Source organism: Myotis yumanensis, unplaced genomic scaffold, assembly GCF_028538775.1.
Source record: "Myotis yumanensis isolate MYYU_CA2020_CCGP unplaced genomic scaffold, mMyoYum1.0.hap1 SCAF_2, whole genome shotgun sequence".
In the NCBI taxonomy this organism is placed as follows: domain Eukaryota; kingdom Metazoa; phylum Chordata; class Mammalia; order Chiroptera; family Vespertilionidae; genus Myotis; species Myotis yumanensis.
Window position 1 is genome coordinate 151,931,980 of NW_027223753.1, and position 21,603 is coordinate 151,953,582.

At 40.7% G+C, this 21,603-nt stretch overlaps 1 protein-coding gene across 1 annotated transcript in view; it reads left to right on the top strand.

Annotated features, from left to right (window-relative positions):
• GRAMD1C (GRAM domain containing 1C) overlaps window positions 1-21,603 on the top strand; it is a 79,888-nt gene that overhangs the window by 22,613 nt on the left and 35,672 nt on the right. The window contains exons 4-6 of the mRNA XM_070406223.1: window positions 3,047-3,150; window positions 3,727-3,822; window positions 5,577-5,657. Of these exons, the coding sequence (XP_070262324.1) occupies window positions 3,047-3,150; window positions 3,727-3,822; window positions 5,577-5,657 (281 nt within the window). The remainder of the gene's footprint in view (window positions 1-3,046; window positions 3,151-3,726; window positions 3,823-5,576; window positions 5,658-21,603) is intronic.

Sequence of the window (21,603 nt, forward strand, 5' to 3'; positions counted from 1 at the left end):
GGCCCCCCGCCCAGGCCTAACACCTCTGGCCAAGGCTTTAGGCTTGGGCAGGGGACCCCTGCAGCTCCGATGGCTGGCTCCACCCCTGCCTAGGAGCCCCCTGGCTCAGGCCCTTCCTACGCTGCTCAGGGCCTACACGGGGCCTACCTTGGAGTGACCTGGGTTCTGATGATATTCCAGGGACCCAGGCCGCTGGGCGCCTACGTATGCAAATTAACCACCATCTTTGTTGGGTTAATTTGCATACTAATTCAATTGGCTGGTGAGCATAGCAGAGTGACACCAATTTACATGTTTCTCTTTTATTAGTGTAGATATGCCTAAATTCTTTGGTAAAACTAAACAGTACATATTGTTTATTTAAATATGTGCATACTACTTATAATGCAAGCTTATTCTAGAAATATATGGTTCACTCCATCTGTATTCCCATAACACTGTACATATTTCCACTATATCCATTGTTACATTATAGTTATTAAAATAATCTTTGAGTTGGAATCATTCAATTTTGCCAAAATTAATCATATAATAGTAAGTTGATGTACCACATATCAAAATGACTTACGTTGCTTATTGAATTTACTTAATTTTATTCTAACTTTCTAGTAATCAATTATAAAAGTAATAAAAACCCATAAAATGATTTTTTATTTTTGTTAATCCTCACCTGAGGATATTTTTTCCATTGATTTTTAGGGAGTGTAAGGGAGGGAGGGATGAAGGAAAGGAGGAAAAGAGAGAGTGGGAAGGAGGGAGAGAGAGAGAGAAAGAGAGAGAAAGAGAGAAATTGACATTGATTGGTTGGCCCTCGCAGGAGCTGGGAAATCTAACCTGCAACCCAGGTGTGTGCCCTTGATCTGGAATCGAACCCTTGACCCTTTGGTGCTAGGACTGATGCTCTAACCATTGAGCATACTGACCAAGGCCATAAAATGATTTTTTAAAAAAATTTTTTATTTATTTCAGAGAGGAAGGGAGAGGGAGAAAGATAGAAACATCAATGATGAGAGGGAATCATTGATCGGCTGCCTCTTGCATGCCCACCCACTGAGGATCAAGCCTGAAGCCTGGGCATGTGCTCTGGCCAGGAATTGAACCGTGACCTCCTTGTTCATAGTCGATGCTCAACCACTGAGCAACACTGGCCAGGCCATAAAATGATTTTTGATAAGCGTTACTTTCTTATTCCATTATATATGAATCAGATTGTTAACATGACTCAAATCAGGTAGACTATTGCTTTCTGAAATGCTGATAATTATGAGCTTGTTTATCAGTAAGAAAATTGGGAGAAAAAAAAATAAAATCCCTTCGCTTTTAAAATATTTTGGTCATTTCTCACAAAGCTATTATATGAAAACTAAATTTTATTGAGGTACAAATTTATTAAAATAAAATATACCTGTTTTTGGGAAACCATTTTTAAAACCATTGTAAAAAGCCTGTCAATCTATATTAAATAATCTCCAGTTAAAATAATCCAGTTGCTCACTGTGGCTTTGTACATAGTTAATGTAAAGTAATGCAGTGGTCCTCAGAGTGTGGTCCACAGAGCAGCCATGTTGGCATCACCGGGGAGCTTGTTTCACATGCAAACTCTTCATCCCAGCCCAGACATTTAATCAGAATCTGGGGGCGGGGCCCAGCAAGCTGTGTTTTAATAAGTCTGCCGGATATTTCTGATGTGAAATTTGAGAAGCATGTGTCAGTGGTTTCGATAAAAACTTCAGGACACCTCAAGGTGATCTTTAGCCCAGTCTCTGTTTTAGAAATGCATACTAGTGACTGAGTAACTTAATCTGCTTAATTATTTGCTAGGATTTTTTGTTTGGTGGCATCTCAGTTTTGTTTTGCTGAAGGAAGCATTTTGAAAGAGTGCATTACTTTGCTCAATTTTCAGTATTTGCTTAGAATTTTAATGACTAAACCTAAATATTTTGGGGTTTATAACCTCCACAAGTTTTCCTAGAATTCCTAATCACTGTATATATAGTTTTAAAATTTATCAGTTTAACTAAATCTCCTCATAGCAGCCGTTTATATCTTGTGTAATTGGTAATTTAGCAATACTACTAGTATTTACATTAGCCAAAGAGTCAGATCTTAATCTTAGAAGCATGGTATTAACTTGTTATAGGCAGTGGCATTTGTCAGTACTCTTGATTTTGCTGGATTTTAATGCTGGTGTGGAGAGGATCAACTTTAACAAACAAACTAACACACACACACACACACACACACACACACACACACACACACTTGTTGGAGTTATCCCTCCCTCACCTTTGTCCAACATCTAATTAATCACCAATTTTCCATCAGTACTACCTCTTAATATTTTTGAATCTACCTACTTCTTTCTCTTAATACTGTCATCTTTTGGTCTGGGCCACCATCAGTTTTCCCTGGGATTTCCAACTGATTTATCTGAATCCATTCTCCCAGTGTGAATAAAGATACAGCTGATCATGCCCCTTCCACTTAAAACTTACCAGGGGCTTCTCATCAGGTCCACAGCTCACCAGGGCCTGAGACACCCTCCCTTGCCTAGCTTCTCCAGGCCCGAGATCTGTCTTTGTATACAGTAGCTTAAATGTGCTGTGCTTCTTTCTACCATGGGGACTTTGTAAATACTGTTTGTTCCCTCATGGTCTCGCTGACCCTTTATTGAGCTTTAGGTCTCAGTTTAAAGATTCCTTTTTCTGGAAAACTTTTCCTGATTAACTTACTACCTGCCCCACCCCCCATACCTATGTATGCCTTGTTATAATCTCTCGGAGCTTTCTCTACACTTTGGTCATTATACTTATACATTTATTTGTTTATTGTATGCCTTCCCTCTAGACTGTGTTCTATGAGGCCAAGGTCCTTTTCTGGTAACCCTAGTGTCTGGTGCACAAAGAATATGAATGAGTAAATGAATAAATGAATGAATGAACGCATGAACTAATGAATGAAGAGTGATGATTTTCTGTGTACTAAAGTAGTATAAGTTTGTTAAGTTGCCATGTTTTTGTGACTAAGCTGTTCCTTATTTGTGTAGATTATGCTTGTGCTCTTCAGAAAGACATTTTGCTTCAGGGACGGCTATACCTTTCAGAAAACTGGCTATGTTTCCATAGCAACATCTTCAAATGGGAAACGACAGTAAGACATATTTTGATTTGCTATGTTGACACAAATAATTGCAGATAGAAATGTATACAGTACTCCTAAAAGTAATGTACTTTAAATCCTAAAGTAAATTTTTATATATTTGTATATCTCTACTTGTATATATGTAAACATAATATGTATTGTAGAAGTGTGCAATATATTTTTCTTAATACTTTGAGCTCCATGTGTACATATGTAATACAGTCGGAGAAAGATTTCAGATTGAAAAAAGCTTGATTATACATTCTTTTGACTGCCAAAATCATGTCTTATCACAGTCTGAATTGTGTGTGTGTGTGTGTGTGTGTGTGTGTGTAGAACATGAACACCCACATGTCTTTTCACACTTTATCCTAATGTTAGAGATAGGAGTTGAAGCGGGAGATTACTGAAAGGAAGAGTGTCTGACTGCTGACTCTGTTTTTCTGAGAAAAAAACAAACATGTAATTAATATAAACTCCTTTAGGTTTTTCTAGTTTGGGTTAAATTGATGTAATACTTGGTGTTTTGTGTTATATGTATTATGAAAAAACCATTTTGCAATTTTTTTCCTTTTGTGTATTTAGATTTCTATTGCTTTAAAAAATATAACCTTCATGACCAAGGAGAAAACTGCTCGACTCATCCCAAATGCTATCCAGATCGCTACCGACAGTGAAAAGGTGAAAAACTTTTCTCCCTTTGCCTTATTACATAATGTGGAGAAAATCTGCCTATACTAATCATCAGTGTTAGGAATATAAGCAGTTCTTCTTAGAATTATGGATATCTAATCAAGTACATTGAATTTCATGCTAGATTTCTGTATACTTAAATACTTATTGATGGTTAAATGACTGCTAACATTTTTTGTACTTTATAGTTTAAAGAGAACTTTATTCCATATTTATATTTCTTCATTATAAGAAATAGATAGATTAAGTATTAGCAAACCATCCTTATTATTTCTAATACAGTAATAATTCTAGAATTGTTTTTTATGCATAATAGCAAGTAATACAAACAAATGATTCTGGTGAACAGAGGTTTGGGTAGCATACAATTAAACACAATCATTTAAATAATATTTTAGGATGGGAATTATCTTTAACCTCCATCATTTATATTTTCCACCTATAATATCTGCCATTTCTTAGTGGAGATATATGAAGAATCTTTCTATACCCATCTGGAAAATTGATTAGTGATCTGTGTGTGACATTAGGTCACATGTTATGTATGTAATCCTATTTGGAAAAGTTCCTAGCTATGTTCTTGTTATAAAAAGTTTGCTTTTTGGAGACTATTATATAGCAAGGTTTCAATTTATTAATTAGAAAATTATACTTTAACATCTTTGTATGAAAAATGTAACACCTGAAATATTATTAGTTTGATATTTTATTTAACAAATCAAACATAGGACTAAGCTTTCTCATTCCTGGAAATAGACATTTAATCATAAAAAATCACAAACTAGGGGAAGGGAAGAGATGATACACAGAAACTATATTTAGTGCTGCCACTTGTCAGATTTTTTCATAAGAGCCTATATTAAAATGTGACTACAAAAATCCACTTAAACGCATAGGAAGAATAGGGTTACATGCAAACATAGACTTATAAATTGAAACATGCTATTTCTCTCCTACAAAATTCAAAGCAAAGTTTATTGTTAATATGGGTGTTTTATATGTATAATTAGCAGAGATTATATATTTCTAGATATTTGAGACTATGAAAGATGATATAATTAAAAAAATATATGTATTTTTATTGATTTCAGGGAGGAAGGGAGAGTGAGAGAGAGAGAGAGAAACATCAATGATGAGAGAGAATCATTGATTGGCTGCCTCTCGCACACCCCACACTGGGGATGAGGGCACAACCGGGCATGTGCCCTGACCAGGAATTGAACCGTGACCTCCTGGTTCATAGTACAATGTTCATAGGTCATGACAGCCAGGTGAAAGATGATATAATTTAAAATTACGATCCTTTAAAAATAATTTATCTCTGAAATTCACTGTATTTTTTCATATTCTTTGTTTATACCTGTCTCAAAGGGCTACCAAATCACATCTCTTTGCAAAGTTTAGAATAAATAAAATTTTAATTTTTTCCATAAATTTATTTAGATTGATTTTCATAGTTAAACTACGATAAACATAAATAGCAACCTATTTCAAGCTCCTTTCCCTAGTAAATATTGATGAAATTGTATTTGCTGTAAGATACAATGTGAAAGACACCTTGTCCATGCACCAATTACCTGTTTTTCATCTATTGTAACAAAAGGTTAAAAAGAGTATATAAAGTAGGCGGTGGTGACTTACTAGTTTGCTTTGACCATTGCAAATGCCAACAGAGCTTCATGACAGATACTTTCCCCCTTTTTAAAATGTCACTAAAATTATCCTACTCTTTTTATTTTCAGTTTTTCTTTACATCTTTTGGTGCCAGGGATAGAAGTTACCTCAGTATCTTTAGATTGTGGCAGAATGCACTATTAGACAAGGTAAGTGTTCATACCAAAGGCAGGTACTTCTTATCACAGCAACCTCCCAGTGTTTACCTAAACAGTGTTTGTGAGTTGAAAAGTTCCTTTTCATTTTTCTGGACTTAATGTTGACTAGACTATTTAAATTCCAAGAAGAAACTTGTAGTTATGAGTTAAGATATTAATTGTAATCCCCAGGGTAACCACCAAGAAAATAACTTTAGAAGTAAATAAAAGAAACTTTAAATGACTTTAAGTGGTACACTAGCACTATCTATAACACATAAGAAGGCAGTAATGGAGGAATAGAAGGGCAAAAAAAAGACATGACATAGAAAAAAATAGCAAAATTGCAGATAGTACATTAAATTGTTAAGTGGATTAAAAAATTCAATATAAGATAGAGATAGGCAGAATGAATAAAAAAATATGATGCACCTATATGCTGTATACAAGAGACACATTAGATTTAAAGGCGTAAACTGATGAAACATAAAAGCATGGAAAAATATATACCATAGACAATAACCAAAAGAGAGCTATTACTATAGTAATATCAGACAAAAATTAATAGAGACAAGGAAGAATGTTTTATAAAAATAAAAGGATAAATCTGTCTGGAATTTACAATAATTATAGACTTACATGCACCTAGTAACAGAGCTCTAAAATACATGAAACAAACACTGTCAGAATCGAATGGAGAAATAGATAATTCAGCAATAATAGTTGGAGTTTTCAATACCTCACTTTCAGTGATGGATAACACAACCAGACAGAAAATCAAAAAGGAAATAGGCCCTGGCTGGTTTGGCTCAGTGGATAGAGCGCCGACCTGCAGACTGAAGGGTCCCAGGTTCGATTCCGGTCAGGGGCATGTACCTTGGTTGCGGGCACATCCATAGTGGGAGGTGTGCGGGAGGCAGCCGATCGGTGTTTCTCTCTCATTGATGTTTCTATCTCTCTGTCCCTCTCCCTTCCTCTCGGTAAAAAAATCAATAAAATATATTTTTTAAAAAAAGGAAATAGAAGACTCAAACAAAATTGTAAGCTAACTAGAACTAATAAAAAGATATCTATGGGACACTCCACTCAGAATACACATCCTTCTCAAGTATACATGGAACATTCTCCAGAACAGACCATATGCTAGATCATAAAGCAAGCTTTAATATATTCAAACGTATTAAAATAATATAAAATGTGCTCTCTGACCACCAAGGAATGAAATTAGAAATCAGTAACAGAAGAAAATTTGGGGAATTCACAAAAAGTAGATATTAAACAGAACACTCCTAAATAACAATGGGTGAAAGAAAGGGAAAATTAGAAAATACTTTGAGTTAAATGAAAACAAAAACACACATACCAAAATTTATGAGATACAGCTAAAGCAGTGCTTAGATGGGGATTTATAACTGTAAACACCTATATTAAGCCCTGGCTGGGTAGCTCGTTTGGTTAGAGCATTTTCCCAGTATGCCAAGGTTTTGGGCTTGATCCCTGGTCAGGGCACATAAAGGAAGCAACCAATGAATTCATGGATAGGTGGAGCAATGAATCAATGTCTCTCTTTCTCCGCCTCCTCTCTCTCTAAAACCAATTTAAAAATTTAAACTCCCCCTATATTAAAAAAGAATGATCTCAAATTAATAGCCTAACTTTCCACCTTAAGAAAGAAAAAGGAGCCCTGGCTGGTATGGTTCAGTTATTGTAGCGTTGTCAGGTAGGCCAAAAGGTGACGGGTTCCATTCTTGGTGTGTGTGGGAGGCAGCAAATTATGTTTCTCTCTCTCTCTCTCTCTCTCTCTCTCTCTCTCTCCCAATGGAAGCAAAGAGATGACAAAGATTGGAACAGAAATGAATGAATTAGAGAATAGAAAAATGAATGAAATAGAGAATAGAAAGATAGAATCAACAGAACCTAAAGTTCTTTATTTGAAAGGATCAACAAAATGGACAAAACTTTAGCTAAATTGACCAACAAATTAGTTAAATTAAATGGACAAAAACCTAGAAAGTCACAAACTATTGAAACTGACTCAAGTAGAAATAGAAAATCTGAATAGACTGATAGCAGGAAAGAGACTGAATTAATAATAAAAAATCTGCCCACAAAGAAAAACCCAGACCCAGGTAGCTTCATTGGTGAATTCTGCAAAATGTTTACAGTAGAATAGACACCAATCCTTCACAAAGTATTCCAAAAATATAAGAGGAGAGGGAACACTTACCAACCCACTCTGAGTCCAGTATTACCTTGAATATCAAAATCATACCAATAATATCACAAGAAAACCACGGTGTTTATGTTCATTATGTCTATGAATATAGAAACAAAAATCCTCAACAAAATGTTAGCAAATAAAATCCAGCAACATCAGTAAAGATTATATTCTAGAACTAAATGAGATTTGTACAAGGTTTATTCAACATATGAAAATCAATCAATGTAATACACTGTATTAGTAGAATAGAGGATATGCCCGGCTGGCGTGGCTCAATGGTTGAGCATTGGCCTAGGAACCAGGAGCTCACGGTTTGATTCCCAGTCAGGGCACATGCTTGAGTTCTGGGCTCAATCCCCAGGGTGGGGCCTGCAGGAGGCAGCCAATCAATGATTCTCTCTCATTGATGTTCCCATCTCTCTCTCACCCTTCCTCTCTGACATCAATAAAAATATTTTAAAAAACAAAACAAAAATCATCTCAATCAATACAGAATAAGTATTTGACAACATTCTTTCCTGGTGAAAAACAAAACAAACTAGGATTAGCAGGGAATTTCTTTGACCTGAAATAGCTAACAGCTGATATATTTAATGGTGAAAGGCTAATGCTTTCTTCCTAAGGTCAGGAATAAGACAAGGATGTCCTTTCTAGCCAACATTGTATTGAAGGTTCTAGCCAGGGAAATTAGGGGAGAAAAATAAAGGTAAAACACATCCAGATTAAAAAAATGAAGAAATAAAACTATCTCCATTTGTCAGATGACATATATATTTCTAAGGAAGCCAATATATACCTATTAGAACTAGTAAGTTCAGCAAGGTTTCAGGATACATTATCAAAACACAAAAATCAATTATATTTCTGAATGCTCACAATGAACAATCCAAAAAAACAAAAAACAAAAACCCCACCCTAGTTTATTTACAATAACATCAAAAAGAATAAAATACTTGGGAATAACTTTAAGAAAAGAACTATAAGACATGGTTACTGAAAGCTAATAAGCACTGTTGGAAGAAATTAAAGAAGACAAGTAAATGAAAAGAATCTCTTGGATAAGAGACTTAATATTATTAAGATAGCAATACTCCTGAGCCTCCAATTGATGTGCAGATTCAGTGCAATCCTTATCAAAATCCCAACTGGCATTTTTGTAGAAATTGACAAGTGGAGCCTAAAATTCATATGGAAATGCAAGGTATCCAAAATAGCCAAAAACCATTGTGCAAAAGAAGAATAAAGTTAGATGAATTAGTCTGTTAGGGCTGCCACAACAAAATACCACAGACTTGACTGAGTGCTTTAAACAACAGAAGTTTATCTTTTCACAGTTCTGGAGGCTGGAAGTCCAAGACTATGGTGCCAGCAGGGTGAATTTCTGGTGTGACCTCTCTCATTAGCTTGCAGCCTTCACACTATGTCCTCACATGGCTTTTTCTCTGTTCACCCACACTCTCAGTGTCTCTTCCTCTTTTTATATCAACGCCAGTCCTATGACACTTGGGCCTCACCCTTATGACCTCTGCCTTAGTCAGCTTAGGCTGCCATAACAAAATGCCATGGACTGGATGGCTTAAACATCAGAAATTTATATTCTCACTAGAGGCCCGGTGCACAAAAATTTGTGCACTCTGGGGGTCCCTCAGCCCGGCCTATGCCCTCTTGCAGTGTGGGACCCCTCGGAGGATGTCCACCCCAGTGGGGACCCTCACCCCATGGAGGTTTGGCCAGCCTGGGTGAGGGGCTGATGGCTGTTTGCAGGCTGGCCACACCCCTTTTAGGGTGGGGGATCCCCACTGGGGTGCCTGGCCAGTCTGGGTGAGGGGCTGAGAGCTGTTTTCAGGCTGGCCAAGCACCCTGGCGACGGAATCTCCCAGCCTCTCCTTTTTTTCTTTTTCTTTTTTTATTCTGGGATTTATTTATCTTCTGTAATTGAAGCTTTGTTGCCTTTAGCGGAGGCCTGTGGAAAGCTTGGCTTCCTCCATCGCCAGGGGCAACCCACTCCTGCTCGCTCTAGCTCCGTGGCCATGGCTGGCTGAAAGCAGGTATCTGGGGTTTGTTTACCTTCTATAATTGAAACTTTGTTGCTTTCAGTGGAGCTCAGAGCCGGCTCCTGCTTGCTCCAGCTCCATGGCCACGGCTGGCTGAAAGCAGGTATCTGGGATTTATTTACCTTCTATAATTGAAACTTTGTTGCTTTCAGAGCCGGGCTGTGGCAGGCGGGGAACCTTGGCTTCCTCCATCACTGGAGCAAGCAAGCTTCCTGCTTGCTCCAGCTCCGTGGCTGCCGGTCGCCATCTTGGTTGAATTAATTTGCATATAGTCGCTCTGATTGGCTGGTGGGCATGGCTTAAGGCATAGCGAAAGTACGATCAATTTGCATGTTTGTCTTTTATTAGTATAGGATAATTCTGGAGTCTGGAAGTCTGAGGCCAGGATGTTTGTATGGTTGGGTTCTGGTGAGAACGCTTTCTGACTTACACATGGCTCCCTTCACCCTGTCACTTGACATGGGGAAAGAGAGAGAGGGAGAGAACAAACTCTGTGGTCTCTTTTTAAATACAGTGCTAATCCCGTCATGAAGCCCTACTCTCTTCACCTCATCTAAACCTGATCATCTCCCAAAGGCCCCATCTCCAAATACCATCACATTGGGAGTTAAGTCTTCAACATATGAATTTTGGGAGGGACACAATTCAGTCCATTACATTGGAGGACTTGCATTTCTTGATTCCAATGTTTACTACAAAATGCAGTAGTCAGGGCATAGATTCACTGGTGTAAGTCTAGACATAGATTAATAGGATAGAATTGAAAGTCCAGAAATACAATCTTACACTTATCGACAAAGATGCCAAAACAATTCAAAGGGAAAAGAATAATCTTTGCACCAATTGGTGCTGGAACAATTAAATATCCACATTCAAAAGAATGAATTTTGACCCCTACTTCACATCATATACAAAATATCACTCAAATTGGATCATAGACCTAAATGTACGATCTTGAAGAAACTCAGAAGAAACTGTAGGTGTAAATCCTCATAAGGTTTGAATTAGGCAGTAGTTTCTGAGATATGACACCAAAAGCTCAAGTGACAAAAGAAAAAATAAATTGGACTTTATCTAAATAATAAAAACTTTTATGCATGAAGGAGTCCATCAAGAAAATGAGAAGACAACTCATGGATTGGGAGAAAATATATTTGATAAGGTATTTGTATTCAGAATATATAAAGAATTCAACAAGAAAAAGACAAATAACCCATTAAAAAATGGGCAAGGATTTGAATAGCGATTTCTGCAAAGAAGAAATGGTCAGTAAGCTCATGCAAAGGTGCTCAGTGTCATTAGGCATTAGGGAAACAAATCAAAACCACAGTGAGATACCACTTCCCGGTCACGGGGATGGCTAAAATAAGAAGACAGACGCTGAGAACTGTTGTTGAGGATGTGGAGAAACTGGAGCCCTCATTGCTGGTGGGATTGTAAAATTCTGAAAACCATGAAAAAGAGTTTGGCAATTTTTCACAATGTTAAACGCATGAGTTACTCTATGACTCCACAATTCCACTTCTAGGTTTACTAGTATGTGCAAGAGAATTGAAAACATATGTTCGTCAGAAACTTGCACTCAAATGTTCCTATTCGTAATAGCCAAAAAAGTGGAAACATCCAGAATGTCCTTCAACTGATGAATGAATAAGCAAAATGTATATTCATCCAATGAAATACCGTTCAGTTATAAAAAGGAGTGAAGTACTGATACATATTATAATGGAGGTGAACCTTGAAACATTATGTTATATGAACAAAGCCAGCCCCAAAGAAAACATTATATTTTCTTTGATTCTAGTTTTATGAAATGTCCAGAATAGGTAAATTCATAGAAATTGAAAAAAAAAATTGTTGCCAGGGGGAAGGAGGAATGAGGAGTGACTGCTAGTGGATTTGGGTATCTTTGGGTTGATGAAAATGCTCTAAAAATTAGTGGTGATAGCTGTATATGCTAAACTCTGGATATGCTAAAAGCTTATGAATTTTATGGTATGTGAATTACAGCTCAATAGAACTGTTACATTAAAAAATGGCTGGGGGTGCGGGGAGGGAGAGAGTAGAGATTTCCAGCTGATATGAAAGGCTCCGTCTTTGCAGCGGGAGCTGAACCTGAGAGGCCTGCACTTTCCCTCCCCGCTTCCCCACTCCCCAGCCCAGCCCCTCCGCCAGTGGACCGATTTGGCTTTTGGGCTTTATAACGTCTGGCGGAGTCTGGGGACCGGTCTTCCCTACTCAGATGCTTGGAGAGCGGGGAGCGCAGAGTGGGCCTGGATGTGCAGAGATGGAGGGGAGAGCTGAGAGAAGCGGGTGGAGCTGGGGGACCTTGCCGAACCCTGACCGTCTTCCCTCCCGGAGGGAATAGACGAGGCTGGCAGGGAACCCCCAAATCCAAACGCCCCACCGCCCAGTTCCCCGGAGGCCCAAGCGCAGCCCCCCAGGCTTTTGGGCGATGCTGGGCGCTGGGGGCTCGCGGGGGCGGGGCAGTCACCTGCGAGAGTCTGGGGCGGCTGCATGGAGGTAGTGTTGCGGGAAGCCCTCTACCCACCTCCCAGCCCCGCCACGCTCAGATGCATTGTCACAATTACTGTGTCCGCTCATACTGGCGGGCTGGAAACCAGTGCTGCCCTGGCCCTGGCTTACCCCATCCCCAAACGCCACGCTTTCAGAGAGCTTGGGAGCCCCGGGTGCATTCCTTATTCTAAACAGGAACCCAGCACTGCAATCTACATTTGGTTCTGCAGGTTCTGTGTCCTCCCAAAATCAGATTTGCGCTAATCACATGAGAGTTAGTTGGGACATATCCTTATGAAAACAAATACCTGAAGGGAATTCATAAAGTTCAGGTTTACAGATGAACCATGGGAGAAAGTGCGATCTGAACTTCAATGTAAAGAGCAGGTAAGTTCTGCCCTAACTGGTTTGGCTCAGTGGATAGAGCGTCAGCCTGGGAATTGAAGGGTCCCAGGTTTGATTCTGGTCAAGGGCATGTACCTTGGTTATGGGCACATCCCCAGTAGGGAGTGTGCAGGAGGCAGCTGAATCGATGTTTCTAATTATCTATCCCTCTCCCTCTCTGCAAAAAATTAATAAAATCTATAATAATAAAAGCCTAATATGATAATTAGTTGGACGTCCTTCCAGCCGACCAGGTTTGGGGTGCCAGAGAGAAGCCAGTGCTGGAAGTGAGGGGGGGGGGGCGGGGGGGGGGGGGGGAAGGAAGGCCTATTCTTGCACGAATTTTGTGCATCTGGCCTCTAGTATATATATAAGAGCAGTAGTTCTTGAAGTGGGAGAAAGGGAATTCCAGGCTACTTCTGAGGGCACCATAGCTGAGCAATCCTGCATCGACTGGCTTGGAGGCAAATATAACCCTCTTTGAAAAGATCCTGACCGCAGCTGTGTTCTTGATGTGTACCTGAGGAGTATCACCATTTGTACTTTCAAATCTTTGGGTATTTTGGTTATCTTTAACACTAAACATGCAACTATTTTTATGGGACACTATACTCTCGTTATAATAAACAGAATGGTGACTGTTTCTGCCCCATACAAACAAAAATGAATATGTTAAATATATACAGAACTTAATAAAAACTGAAGGTGAGATCTCAGTTTTAAAACTGTCCTAATTGGATTTTTTTTAACATATTTTATTGTGTGTATTTCTCCAATAAAATGCATCCACAATAGGGGAAAAAAGCTGGAGGCAAATATGGGGCATTTGAGAGAGAATGCTTTTAAAGATACCTTTTTCATTCATAAGGTTCCGCTGATGCATTGCTTCAGGAAGGATAGTTTATTTCAGATATCTGAATTAGCTTAACATGAGTAGATGTGTTTAAACTGTCACTGTGATCTTTCAAGCAGTAATTTATAGCACTTAAGCTCAGTTCACAACCTTTAAGTTTATCACCCTATTACTAGACACTGAGTATCAGATTTGTGACGCCAGAGGATAGTGCGATTGAAACTTCGTGGCCCATGCGCAGAAGTCGGTATTTTGTGGAAGAGCCACACTCAAGGGGCCAAAGAGCCGCATGTGGTTCTCGTGCCGCATTTTGCCAACCACTGCTCTAGACCTTTCTCCACCCCACCTCATCTATTTTGTTTAGTGTAAACCATGTCCCACCTCTATGTTCTGTACCAGAGCCAATGTCTTGCCACCTGTCTTTGTATGGTTTGCAAAGCAGGAATGATTTTACATTAAAACCGAACCCAGGACCCTTCAGTACGCAGGCCAAAACTCTATCCACTGAGCCAAACCATCTAGGGGTGAATTTACATTTTTAATGTGTTTTTTAAATCAAAAGAAGTATACAAGGATACTATCACAGAAGGATGCCTCAAGAAGTCAAATTAAAGAGTCACATTTATTGCAATCCGGGACTATGAGGGGCCATTCCCCAAATCTCATAGTAGTAAGATGATCGCAAAACCAGACTTATATAGGCAAAGATCACAAAGGTATTGATTACATCCCAAGGTTTGGAATGAGGAACCTGATTTGCAAAAAGCAGTTTACAGAAGCAGAAGCAGCATGTTATCTAAATTACAGTTTGGTGTCTCTGGATCACTGAATTGACAGAAACACATTATTTAGAGCCCTTGGGTCTGGAATGAGGAACCTGGTCAGACTTAAGGATGTTACCTAAATTACAGTTTTGGGGTCTCCGGAACACTGAGTCAACAGGGACACGTTAACTGGAGCCCTCTGACCTTGGGATAATCGTGCTGTCCTTCCCAGGTAAAGGAAAATGTGCTTTCTAAGACCAATATGACCACAACCAATGGGATTTCACATTACAATCAATAGGGTATTTAATTGAATAGGATGATTTATATAATTCAGATTATCAAAATAACTTTTCTATTGTTAAACAAAGCAAATAAGTACAGAAGCCAAACAGCAGGGTTAAAGTTAAACTATAGTTTCTATCTGAGATGATTGCTACCATACTTCAACATAACTATATAAAATTCAAATTTCAGTGTCCAATAATAAAATTTTATTAGAACACAGCCACTCTCATTCATTTGTGTATTGTCTGTGGCTGTTTTCACACTACAACAGCAGAGCTGAGGAGTTGCAACAGAGACCCAATAGCCCACAGAGCTGAAAATATTTAAGATAAGTCCTTTTATTTTTTTTACTAGGGGCCCAGTGCATGAATTCGTGCACCTTGAGAGATACTGTGGGCCACGAAACTGCGGTGGGCACAGGGGCGGGTCTTGGCCCATCCTCCATGCCCCTGCCTGTCCCCTCCTACCACGTCCCCAGGCCCCTGTCTGCTGGCAGCCCCTGCTCACACTCGCTGACTGCGCAGAGCAATTGGGGCTGGCGCCAGCAGTGGGTGTGAATGGGGCTGGTGCCATCAGCGGGTGCGAGCCGCAGCTGCTGCCCTGATCACCTCTCAGGAGCAGGGGGAGGTGGAGAAGCCCTCAGGGGTGATTGGGCTGGCAGCAGCCGCTTACACCTGCTAATGGCACCAAGTGATTGGGGCTGGCACCAGGCACCAGCAGTGGGTGTGAGCGGGACTGATGCTGGCAGTGGGTGTGAGTGCCAGGTGGGACCGCGGTGCACGGGAGCAAAAAATTTTCAGTAACCACCAGAGGCTCAGCCTGATGATAGCGACCAGTGTCCTGCCTTGGTCTGGTACCCCAATCGCCTGCTCTACCATCCCACCATGGCCAATGCCCACCATGTTCCTCACACGCCCCCTGGTGGTCAGTGAATGTCATAGCAACCGATGGTTCGGTTGTTCCACTGTTAAGTCTATTTGCATATTAGCCTTTTATTATATAGGATTTAAATATATATATATGTATATACATATATATATTATTGATTTCAGAGAGGAACAGATAGGGAGGGAAGAAGGGATGGAGAAAGAGAGAGGGGGAGAGAGAGAGAGAGAGAGAGAGAGAGAGAGAGAAACATCAATGATGAGAGAGAATCATTAATCCATACTGGCTGGGCTTTTTTACAGAAACAGGTTTTTGACCATACATTTTTCTATGTATACTGGCCTGGTCAATGTGCCTCAGTGGTTGAATGTCAACCTATAAACCAGGAGGTCACGGTTCAATTCTTGTTAAGGGCACATGCCCGGGTTGTGGGCTCGATCCCCAGTGTGGGGCATGCAGGAGGCAGCCGATCAATGATTCTCTCATATCATTGATGTTTCTATCTCTCTCTCCCTCTTCCTTCCTTCCTGAAATCAATAAAAATACATTTTTAAAAATGTATACCTGCTAATATTAGCTTTCTGCTTAATACCCATTTCCCTTGGAATAAAAATCTAAAATTTTGTATAGGGATCAGCCTACCGCTCCAGCCTCATCTCAGTGCACCTTCCCTGTTCTTCAGTGTTCTGCACCCCCCGCCCCCTGTCCCCTCTGGGTACTAGGTCTTCAAACATAATCTTCCTGCCTGGTTCTTTCCCACCCTGACTTCTAACTGAAACTCATTAGTAAAACTGAAGTCAGGTCCATTCTTTCACCTTCCTATATCATCTTGGACTTCTCCTTCATAACACTCACTAGAGGCCTGGTGCACGAAATTTGTGCATGGGGGGTGTCCCCTCAGCCCAGCCTGCACCCTCTCCAATCTGGGACCCTCAGGATCGGGCCTAAACTGGCAGTTGGATATCCCTCTCACAATCCGGGGCCGCTGGCTCCCAACTGCTCACCTGCCTGCCTGCTTGATTGCCCCTACTGGCCCCCTGCTAGCCTGATCAACCCTAACCACCTCTGCCTGCTGGCCTGGTCGCCCCTGACTGTCCCCCCCACCAGCCTGGTCACCCCCAATAGCCCCTCTCTGCTGGCCTGGTAGCCCCTAACTGCCCCCCTGCCAGCCTGGTCGCCCCTCACTGCCCCCCTCTGCTGGCCTGGTCACCCTTAACTGCACCCCCTGCCAACCTGGTCACCTCCAACTGCCCGCCCCCCCCTGCCGGCTTGGTTGCCCCTCATGGCCCCCCTGCTGGCTTGGCCATTCCAAACTGCTTCCCTCTGCTGGCCTGGTCGCCCCTTACTGCCCCCCTGCTGGCCTGGTTGCCCCACCCAGCCTGCTGCTCAGTCGTTTGGTCGTCTCTCACTAACCACCCTGCCGGCCTGGTCACCCCACTCAGCCTGTTTGGTTGTCCGTTCGGTTGTGATGGCCTCTGGCTCTTTATATGTATAGAAGATTACAATTATAATACTTTGTTCCATTTTTTTTTCTTTTTGTTTCACAACAAATAACCCTGAGGGTAAGGACCAGATCTGTGTATGTTCAGTGACAAGTTCACTGTTCACTGCATAGCTGGTTTGGCACACAGTTCGGTTCACCCAGTACAGTTTGGGACTGTCTGGGGTTAAGCCTCTGTCAATGTAAATGTCAGTAGGGCTCCTTTTGTTCTCAGAAGTGTGCCAGTTTGGACAATAAGTTATAGGGTTATATTATACATAACCAACGCTCAATAAATAGTTTTTGAGTGACTCAGTTTAGTGAAATCTCAATGACTTAGATCCCAGATAATCATGTCACTTAAGACATTTTCAATTCTCTGCTCAAGCAAAAGGCAAAAGACGGGGAGAAAACAGTCAGGAATTTAGTTGCAGAAACAACATTGAGGGTATACCCTAAGCTTATTGTTCATTTAACTCAATTTCTTAAACCTATATGTGCCATGAGAACAAATGATTATCATGAAACACTAAACTATCCTCAATTGCCAAAGAAATCTTATTTTCTACATACTTGAATTACAAGAAAATAGGATGTATATACAATATAAAGTTATTAGTTTTAACAAGGCTTAAAACGTAAAAGTTTTTTTTTTTTGGTTAAAGCTCAATCCTTAGTATGACTCCATTCATGTTCCTAGTGGTATTATTATTGGATTTAGGATTTACTGATACTAATAATATAGGAAGGATGTGTAGAAAATCAAAATGTTCTTTTTGCACTATTTTTTTTCTCTCTCAGATAATAGTGGCCTCTCTTGCCAGTACATGGGGGCTACCTGGAAATTTGAGAGTACATTTTGAGAGTGAATATTTAAATTTAGAGTCTCACAGAGCAGAAATATACACTCATTTTTAATTCTAAGGCTTAAAGGGAGGGAGTGGCTTTCAGAGTCACTCCCTAAGGACAGAGGGGGCATGTGTCAGAATTAGGGATGAGGTGATGAGGGAAGCCTTTTTAATGTATACAGACCCACCTTCTTCAAATTCTGATACATGCCACTCCAGCTTCTATTTTGGGAATTGCTAGCATTCCTCAGGTGTGGCAAAACAAAAAAACAAAGAGAGAGAGAGAGAGAGAGAGAGAGAGAGAGAGAGAGAATTTAAAGAGTTGATTGATTTTAGTAGTATAAAGAAAAAATATGTCTGAAAAGGCTTGGCCAGACTTAGGCCAAGAATTTAGGATTTAGGACAGAAAAGTAGTCACAGAGGCAGACTTTGATCACTGGAGAGATGAATCATTGGGTGCCACCAATGTGAAAGTAATTGTCCCTTAAAACTGTCTACCTTTACTCTGGTTCCCTGCTTATCGTGCAAAGTTCTGATTGCTAATCTCTGACTTCCAAGATATTCAGGCGCCCTGGGTGAATGACGTGGAGTGAAAGATTTTTCATGACTAGGAAGGACTGTTCCTCTACTATGCGTTAGTGTATTTACCACTGAGTGAGTTTATACAGTTTGTGAGTGTGGCTTAAGGAAGCTACTCTGAGTGCAATTCTAGGACATTGACAGTGCTGAGGGCATTCTCCAAATAGTGGTCAGTCGACGAAATTAATGTCACCTTTGGAGACCTTTTGGAAGTGTCATCCAGCTGTCTCCTCAGACCCCTCAGCCTTGTCAAATCCCTTTAATCTTCCTTATGCCCGTTCCAGTGATGACTTCTTTGGGGGTTACCTGGAAATCTAGAAGTGCAACATTCAAACCTATCTGGGAAAAATAAATGTTAAATTGCTATTTTAGCCACATTTTCTATATAATAACCTGGCAGTGTAGAAGTATTTGTATTCTTGTATTGTTCCTTCTTTTTTACTTTCTTGGTTTGCAGAACTCCACCCATTTTCCCTTCGTTGGTGAAGTATGTCTCCTACCTAGTCACCCAAGCTGGGAACCTGGATGTATCCTTGTTTCTTACCCCTTCTTTGACAACCATGTCATATTGGTCACCAAAGCCCTCATCTTTTTTGGCTTGAACCATTGCAATAGTTTCCTACCACTTTTTAACACACGAATCTGTCCTTTTAAGTTGTTAACAAAGTAGTAGTAGCTTTAAAAGTGTATATTTAATACATTCATTCTATTGCGGTAACATTGCCCAGTAATATTACATAAATTTCAGGTGTACAACATTATAATTTTATATCTCTACTAGGGTCCCAGTGCACAAATTCGTGCACCTTGAAAGGAACTGTGGGCCACGAGGCTGCGGTAGGCACAGGGGTGGGTCTTTGCCCATCTTTTGCACCCCTGCTGGGCTCCTCCCACCTCGGCCCCTGGTCCCCTGTCTGCCAGCAGCCCTGCTCCCTCTACCGCCGCTCCTACTCTCTGACAGCGCCAGTAGCAGGTGTGAGTGGCCATCAGCAGGTGCGAGTGGGGCCAGTGACATCCGAGGATGCTAGCGGCAGCTGCTGCCCCAATCACCCCTCAGGAGCAGGGGGAGGTGGAGAAGCCCGCAGTCTCCTGTGGCTGTGGCTGGCCCGGGCAAAACTGGCCCAGGTCCTGGGTGCCTGTGGCTGGCAAGAGGGAGGGAAGCCTAGGTACTGGGTGCCTGTGACTGGCCGGAGGAGGGAACCCTGGGTCCCGGATGTGGGATGAGGCAGAGGCAGTTAGGGGCAATCAGGCCAGCAGGGGAGCAGTTAGGGGCAATCAGGCAGGCAGGCAGAGGTGTGTAGGGTCAATCAGGCAGGCAGGCAGAGGGGGTGGGGCAATCAGGCAGGCAGGCAGGCGAGTGGTTAGGTTAGGAGCTAGCGGTCCTGGATTCTAGAGGCAGTTGGACATCCTCCGAGGGGTCCCGGATTGGAGAGGGTGCAGGCCGGGCTGAGGCAAATTTCGTGCACTGGGCCTCTGGTATCTATTCATCTGGCGCTGGACACTTAGGTTACTTCAGTGAATACAGGGGTACATACTGTATGTATATCTTTTTGAATTAGTGTTTTTATATTCTTTGGATAAATACCTATAAGTGTATCTTTTAAAAATACAATTCTGAACTTGCTACTTTTCTGTGTGAAATGAGTAAGTGGCTTTTTTGACAGTGTAAACCCCATATTCTTTAGCATGGCTTATGAGACTCTTCACGAGGTGGCTGCTTCCCCCTTTCCCACTGGCTCTTCTCTGATTTTTCTCCCTCTTTCCCCATCATCAGTGTTAGTCATGGTGAACTGGCTTGCCAGGCTGCTTCACTCCTCTGCATTGCTAGTCATGTGCTTATCTTCCTCGATCTTTCAGTAGCATCTCACCATCTCACACCATTGCACATTCCCTCTATTTTGCACACCTTCTTTCCTTGATTTCCAAGACATTCCTTCTGGAACTTCCTCTTCCCTTTTTGGCATTTTTTTCTTTCTTTCTTTTTTCTTTTTTTGCTAGCCACTTTTCTTCTACTCAGCCTTTCCATGCCAGGCTTTCTTGGGGCTCAGTCTTAGGCTCTATTTTCCCTCTTATGGTTACTCTATATTTAATTCTGCTCTATATACCAGTGGTTTACTATAAGAACTTTTATATTTAGTAAAAATATATACAGATCATTTACAGTATAGTTAATATACATTTTCTCATAGCTGATTGGTTACCATAGTACTAGTAGAATAAGGGTATCTGTCTACAGTTTCAGCCAAGGAGAACTACCATAGTTTGTCCCAAGCACTGGGTTTTAGACAGTGGAAGCTAGACCCACGACCCTGCCCCTGTGTGCTTTCTTTAGCTTGAGCGAGTGCTATTCTCCACTGTCTCTCTGGTCCCTCATTCTGCTATTGTATAAAATCTTTAGGTTTTAGCACCCGCCTCCCCCATAAAAAAGTAGATCTTTTCAGTTCATCAGGTAACATTTGTCATGTCTATGCACCTTACTAAATTAAATGGAGCAACTAGGTAGAAATTAGGGCAAGCTTTGATTTTTCATTTAGAAGAAAAATTTTCTTCTGGGAAATAAATTGGAATTATTAGATGAGACTCTTTATAGTGTTTATTATAGTCTAGGTCCTTGACAGGAAATTATTTTGAATAAAGTAAAGAATATTTTTAAAGGAAAGAATTGTTGAGTGATCAAGACGTAAACTTTTCAGTGATGAAAGATGTGCTGTGTGCTCATTAGAATTGCTCCATTTGATAGCTCACTCTTCCTGCTATTTCTTGACATTGCATTTCTGGTGCTCAGGAGACTCAATCTTTGATAATTGTGAAGGGTTAATGCCGGAGTCTGATGGGGCCACTACATCAGTACTGAAGACGTGGTACATGAAGTAATGACATTGCCAGAACTAAATAGAAGGCATTAGCATGGAGAAGAAAAGTTAACCCTTAATATATTTAATTTTTAAAATGAGATTAAAATAACATTGCAACAGGCATTTTACATAATTGAGTAATAAGTAAGATAGCTTCAATTGCATTGTATTGTTCCTAATCTGAAGAAATAGGGACCTGCCCCTTTAATGAAACACTGTTTACCTATCTC